The sequence below is a fragment of the Neodiprion fabricii genome, chromosome 6, assembly GCF_021155785.1.
Source record: "Neodiprion fabricii isolate iyNeoFabr1 chromosome 6, iyNeoFabr1.1, whole genome shotgun sequence".
In the NCBI taxonomy this organism is placed as follows: domain Eukaryota; kingdom Metazoa; phylum Arthropoda; class Insecta; order Hymenoptera; family Diprionidae; genus Neodiprion; species Neodiprion fabricii.
Window position 1 is genome coordinate 7,284,039 of NC_060244.1, and position 6,443 is coordinate 7,290,481.

General features: G+C 46.4%; 1 protein-coding gene across 1 annotated transcript; it reads left to right on the forward strand.

Moving 5' to 3' along the window:
* Positions 1–2,768: 2,768 nt before the first annotated feature.
* On the forward strand, positions 2,769–5,374 carry LOC124185171 (major royal jelly protein 1-like). The gene is made up of 5 exons (XM_046575645.1): positions 2,769–3,130; positions 3,755–3,921; positions 3,996–4,211; positions 4,425–4,853; positions 4,930–5,374. Exons 1-5 carry the CDS (start codon positions 2,944–2,946, stop codon positions 5,131–5,133), a joined length of 1,203 nt encoding a protein of 400 aa, XP_046431601.1. The 5' UTR covers positions 2,769–2,943; the 3' UTR covers positions 5,134–5,374.
* Positions 5,375–6,443: the final 1,069 nt, after the last annotated feature.

Sequence of the window (6,443 nt, forward strand, 5' to 3'; positions counted from 1 at the left end):
GCATATCCAGCATAAGTTTTGAGTCACCCGCGCGCGTCTTTAAACGGTTATGAAATCTTGGAACAAAGTCCAACTTGCGGTCAGCGAAGCGAAACGCAACAAAGCCACTTGTCCGCGTTCCTTGCGCGCGGAGTGCATGCAGCCAGTGCGACCGGGACGGAGGTAAGAGAATGCGAACGAGGCGGTAAAAAGCTGAAAGTTTCCTCCTTCCCTCCGACGACCGGGAGAAGGTCGAAGAGAGAATTCTCAAGTTTATACCGGCGGTAGGAACGGCGTGCACGTAAGCCGTGGGATGGTACGGTTGATACAACTTTCATTCAAAATCAAAGCCGTGGTCCTCAAAGATTTCTCGGAAGTGCCTTGTGCACGGTTCGTTGATGCGCGCGGCGAGAGCCGAGCCGCCTTCCCGGCAACCCTTGATCTCCTCGTATTATTATAAATACCTGGAAATTCTCAAAATGTATAGTCGTGTGCGTGCAGGTACGCCGCTCGCGCGGCAAAGGATGCGAAATCGACTTGACTCGCCCCCGTCCTTGGGAGGTGGAAGCGGGGGCGGAGAGCATCCAGGGCAATTCGGGGACCTTTGCCTTTCATTAGTCGAAGTAGGAGGCGAGCCGAGCTCCCACACACACACAACCACCGCATAGCCGAGCCGGGAACCTCCAGACTTCGAGGCTTCACCTCCGATCCAACGATCCGCGGCTCGTCTTGCGTGCGGTTGACTCGTTTTGAATGAATACAATACCACCGAGGCGGAGATCATATTGAATATGAAAACGGGAAATCAACCAACTGGCTCCGGATTTCCATAGACTACGCGCTAAGATATAATATCTCAAGCCAGCCTCGGTGATCTCCTCTTTTATTACGCAAACCTCGCCGATTTTCGGTATAAATTGGTCCGCGTTGCTGAAACAGAAGAGGAGAGGAGACGCTGATCATAGTTCGGCGAGATTCTTTCACAGATAATTAGACAGCGCACGGGTATACCCGATCCTCGAATCTTTGAGCCCCGAGGTGGAGGGTGAGACGGTGCTCCCGACGAGTGGAAATCGGGGAAGCTTCACGGGGGCCACTTGAGGCCGGCAAGAGGGCCTCACCAGGAGCGTGTATACGCTCTACAAAGCTTATTATACGCCGGCCGAGGTAGGTACCGAGTTAAGTTGATGGCACTCGAGGAACATCCTTCGGTACCATCCCTCCCGCTACGTCCTCGAACAGCCAAGGACGACGACTGTTCCGGAGCTCCTCCACCTCCCGGTTACACGGAATCCGACAGGCATCCCACACGCCCGTGCACTCTTCGCGAAACGAAGGCACGTCCGCCGTGCGGCGTCTGCAGCCGTCGGATACTTCAGGTTCTGAAAAAAGAACTTGGCCATCGGGTCGCGAAATTTCAGAGTGACGGGAAAGAACCAACGACACTGCAAAATTTCACAGGTGTCGCGAAGATCCGTATCCGATTTTACGCGCGACTTTTATGACCTCGGACGGACCTTGACGCGGTTCCAGGGCCGTTTTACATCCTCGCGAAGAATCGCTACTCGCACAAGCACTTGTTCACTGTCTCGGGTAAGCACCAACTCGAGACCAAGTAGCGACTGTTTAACGGAACGCACCGAGAGGGTGAAAAGGACGGTGTTGTTACGCGACGGAGCTCTGTGGCTCGACTGATCTCCTTCTCCGTCGAAGAGGCTTTATATATAGGCTTCCCGAATTTTGTGGTCCAGTTAACTAGAAAACCTGGTGCTTATCCAACTTGGAGGAGCCGGTGCAAAATTACACGCCGAACCTATCAAGCCGTGAAACCGGTATTAGGCGTCACGCCACCGAGCACCAGCGTCGGCAGGGCGATGGATGCATGCCTCGTAGACGTGACGCGACACCGTTCTATCTGCACACAGGGACACGTCTTGTGTTTTCGTTAAACAGGGTAAAAGTGCAAGATTTGAGTTAGCGGACGAGGGTATTTTTCCCGAAAATCATCTCGTGCACCGACCGGCACGCGACTTGAATTCCGGAAACGGTTCGGGGAACAGCTCGATCCGCTGCTTTTGAGTCCTGCGGTTATATTTGCACTACCGTAACGGAGGAAAGGAACTCCTGGATTGTTTCCGTTTGATAAATATTATCCCATCCAAGGCCGGAACTTTGCTGAGTTGAACCAACGCTCAAGCCAAATGCTCGCGAGCCGAGCTAATGACGTTGTAATTAGTGTATACCCTAACGAACCTCGCGACCCCAAGGCAAATGCGATCCGGCAAATTTTTACCAAGCAAAGTATTTTTGTTTTACTCGCGATAACTGAAGGGTAAGTAAAATCCTAATTATCCATCAGCGCGTTTTCAAATATCCTTCCTCAAATTACGTTCTTTGATGACAGATGCGGCATCGAGTGCTCTACTAAGATGAAGACGCATTCCTCTCATTCGTCGTCTTTGATTTCAGTATACATATACTCGTAGTTGATTCGATAATACGGGCCAAGAAAATACCGTAAGTTATATGTAAATTTAGTGTTGTAGAGACACTGCGCGAAAAAGAACCTGTTTTTGGGTATCTTTCGTCACGTCGTGTATTCAAACTCAGTTTATAATTGTGGCTCACAAAGTTGGCCTCGTCCGCATCTGTTTGATACAAGGTACGGTCGTGAGCATATTGATTTAACCTTATTTTGACAGTTGACTAAAGATATCCGATGACACATAAGGTGACCTAGATGTCAAATAAATACTGAGTATTTAAAATACGACTACTGCACTCGCAGAAGGAGCTTGATCTCTAAGAACGCGCATTTGAAAAGGTTACCCTGTGACTTTAAGACTTGTCACACGAATTTTAACCGCTCTTCAGATTCGGAACGGTGAGAAAAGTTTCGTCTAGCACTCGCTCGTGTCTATTTTACTGGAAATTCTGTTTCTCCTTTTTAACACAGACACAGATATGGTAAGCCCCTTAATCCTCGTTGTGTCGCTATTATTTTCGGGAATCACTGGCGAGTTGCGTGTTCGATTCGAGTGGAAATACATCGACTACGTGTGGGAGAATATCGAGCAGAAGCAGAACGCAGTCGATTCCGGACATTATAATTACACCAAAATATTTCCCATAGACGTTGATCGCAGTCCAGGTGAGTGTAAGCGATGATATAAAATTTAACGCGAAAACGCCAAGTACGAACATCGATTGCGATGAGATTTGTCGAGCGTTGAACTGTTTCAAAAATGAAATGGAAAATGGGATTCATAAAATACGTCGAAGATGTATTAAGCCGATTTATCCAACGGGAAAATTTACCGCATCAAAAGCGATAAACGTAAAACATCTAGGTAACGGCCATCTGACCCCTCACCCTCCCTCTATTTATGGGAACGTAAAAGCATAAATTGAACCAACGGGATCAGCCTCTATTTGTTATCCCAGGGCGGGACGGGAAACGGGACGCTACTACGTAGTTGGTAAAACCGCAGTAAAACAATATGGGTCCAAAACCGAAAGAATATCTGCGGCAAGACGCGACCGCGGTATTATGAAGTTGTTAAATAGTTTCCGTTTTGGTCCGGCGATTCAGCATGAGTTCGGCGACGCGAGCGATAATGTTTTTATTACAATTTTTATAACGATAGATGAACAACGAGTGGTCGTTGGGTTTTTGCTTTCTTTCTTTTTTTTTCTTCGTTTTTTAACGGGGAAAAGTCGATCGGTAATCAAAGTGTTTACTTCAGTGAAAGTTTTATCTTACACTTGATCGCAGATGGACGCGTCTTCGTCACGACCCCAAGACACGATGGCGTCCCAGCGAGTCTATCGCTGGTTTCCGATCTACAAGGCGATGGTGGACCCCTGCTGAGACCTTATCCCGATTGGTCTTGGCACCAGAAAGGAAACTGCATGACTATCGCAAGCGTTTGGCGAGTCACGGTAAGAATTGAATTTCGCGTGCATCTTAAGGATCGTATGCGAACTCGGGAGTTCACGGTGTTTTCGAATTATAGATCGATGAATGCAACAGATTGTGGGTAATGGACAGCGGGAAATACGGCGAGGACCTGATCTGCGAGCCCCAAATCCTGGTCTTTGATTTGGCTGACAATTCTCTCGTCAAGAGGATCGCTGTGCCGTTACAGTACGCGCGGAATCCAGTAAACGGATCCAGCCAGCTTGTCACCATCGCGGTCGAAACACAAGGAGCACAATGCGAAAGGACTCGGGTACGTAAAAATCGGGTGCTGATCGTTATCCGTATTTTTCAAATCAATTGACGAGCGTTGAAACATTTTCCGTAGAAGGGTGAAAGGTGATGAATAAAGGAAAAGATGGATATAATGGAATGGTGACATCACCTTAAATAATTTGGAGAATGTAATTAGTAAATAACTAGCCTGAAAGCTTTTTTATCTTTTGAAATTAACGTCCAACGGCAGATTTTCATGGCGGACTCCGAAGGTTTTGGACTGGTTGAATCGGATGGCGAAAGGTTCGCGCGTTTGAACGATACAAGTTTTTCACCGGACCCAAGATACACAAATTTCACAATCTTGGGAGAGGAATTCTACCAAGCGGATGGGCTGTTTTCTTTAGCAATACAGCCGAAGAAACGGTTCGCCGAATCGTCGCGGTTGTTTTACAGGCCTCTGGCATCTCTCAGCCAGTATTACGTTTCTACGAGACAATTGAACAGCGAATTATATACTTCATCTTCAAGAGTGAAGTACGAAAAATTCGATTACACGTACCCCAGTCAAGCTTCCATCCAGGCATTTTCTCTCGACGGAATTCTCTTCACGGCACTCATAACTCCGATGTCGATTATTTGCTGGAACAGTCGCAGGGCGTTTAACGAGAAAAATGTGGTAAGTTAGATTCTTTAAGCATAAAAAATCGTTGGGCCAAGCTTACGGTGACCTAACCCAAATTTCCGTTATCCAGGTGACCGTTGCCCAGAACGATACGACGCTGCAGTTCACCAGCGGGATGAAAATCAGAGGTAGGGAAATGTGGGCGTTCACGATACGGTACCAAAAAATTGTTACCGGTACACAGAATTTCTCAGAAATAAACTATAGAATCCTCTTCAAACCCGACATACGGAAGTGGGTGAACAACAACGCTTGCGCCACTGGCCGTAGGTGAAGCCGAAATTGATGAAGAAAAAAGAAAAAAACAAATAACACCGGTAAAAGTAATATACAACGAACGATTCGTTGCACAAGCAAAAAATGTATGATCGCGAATGAAGTGAAATCCAACTACTGTTTAATATAAATAATTTCAAAACGTACAGAGTAAAATGAATAAATCGAAATTTAGTAATTCCCATAGAAATGTCCCGTCGTTTGTGTATTCGAAAAGTATAAAAGATCGTAGAATTTTATCCGAAGCTCTTCGCAGGCGAGTGGAAAGAATAGATCACTCTGTTCGAGAAAAGCTGCGCGCCTCCTCTATCTATAATAAAAGTAAGAAATCAATATCTTTCCGCAAGACAGTTTGAAAATACAGTTCTATCGTTCGGCTGGGTCTGAGGTGGAGTTGAGTCGGGGTGAGTGGGTGGATAGGATTGGGGCCGGGTTGGCCGGAAGGAGACGGGCGAGAGGAAAGTTCATAGTTTTAAAACAAAAGGAGCAAAATAATGGCGGAGCGATAAGGCGGATGAGAAAGCTGGAAACAGGAGCAGATGCCAACATTCTTCTTGCCTGACTTGACTCCCCCTCGGCCCTCCGACAAACAGGCAAACTTCAGGTTCTCCTCGGAGGGAGAACTCCTCTGGCTACTCGTCGCCGCCTCGGCTTTTTCCACCCCTGTACACGATACCTATTGTACGGTATATACCATCTATTCCAGGGGCATTACAAGAATAAATAAAAGGAGAGTAAGGCATCGGCGTACGAAGGATAGCGCGAAACACGTAAACAAATGATTCCACAATTGAGACAATTACGCTCGCGAGTAATTAAAAGAACAACAACTCACGGGAACAAATCGGGTTGTTTTTTACTGCTGCAGAAGCGACGACGAGGGGGTAAAATTAATTTCTGCAAAACTCTCACCGCGGTGCGGCTAGCGCGAATTAACAGAGTTGTTGTTACAGACAAGGTTGAATAAATTTTACAACAGTGGAAAATGGTTACGGCGAAACGTTATTTACTCCTACCCGAAGTTACGCCGTTGGCGCGGGCATAATATTTATTTATACGCGTACATATAACCGGGTATTGTCCGAAAATTAGCAACGCATTATTCTTCTTCCCTTTTCGCGTATGTATAACGTACTACCTACATAATATACATGTACATACATGACATATATAAGGAATATCATGAATTTAATACGCAACGATGTTATTTCAGGCTCTGCTCGCTTTTGGTCGAAATATACCGCAAACAAGCAGCGTATATACATACATATGTATAATGTATTCAAGAAAGCGAACTTGGAAGGCATT

What these genes read in the sequence shown, in the direction of transcription:
- LOC124185171 (XM_046575645.1), top strand. Translation starts at nt 2,944, where the DNA reads ATGGTAAGCCCCTTAATCCTCGTTGTGTCGCTATTATTTTCGGGAATC. An exon ending in AGACGTTGATCGCAGTCCAG is followed by an intron (nt 3,131 to 3,754) that starts GTGAGTGTAAGC and finishes ACTTGATCGCAG; the next exon opens with ATGGACGCGTCTTCGTCACG. An exon ending in CAAGCGTTTGGCGAGTCACG is followed by an intron (nt 3,922 to 3,995) that starts GTAAGAATTGAA and finishes TTCGAATTATAG; the next exon opens with ATCGATGAATGCAACAGATT.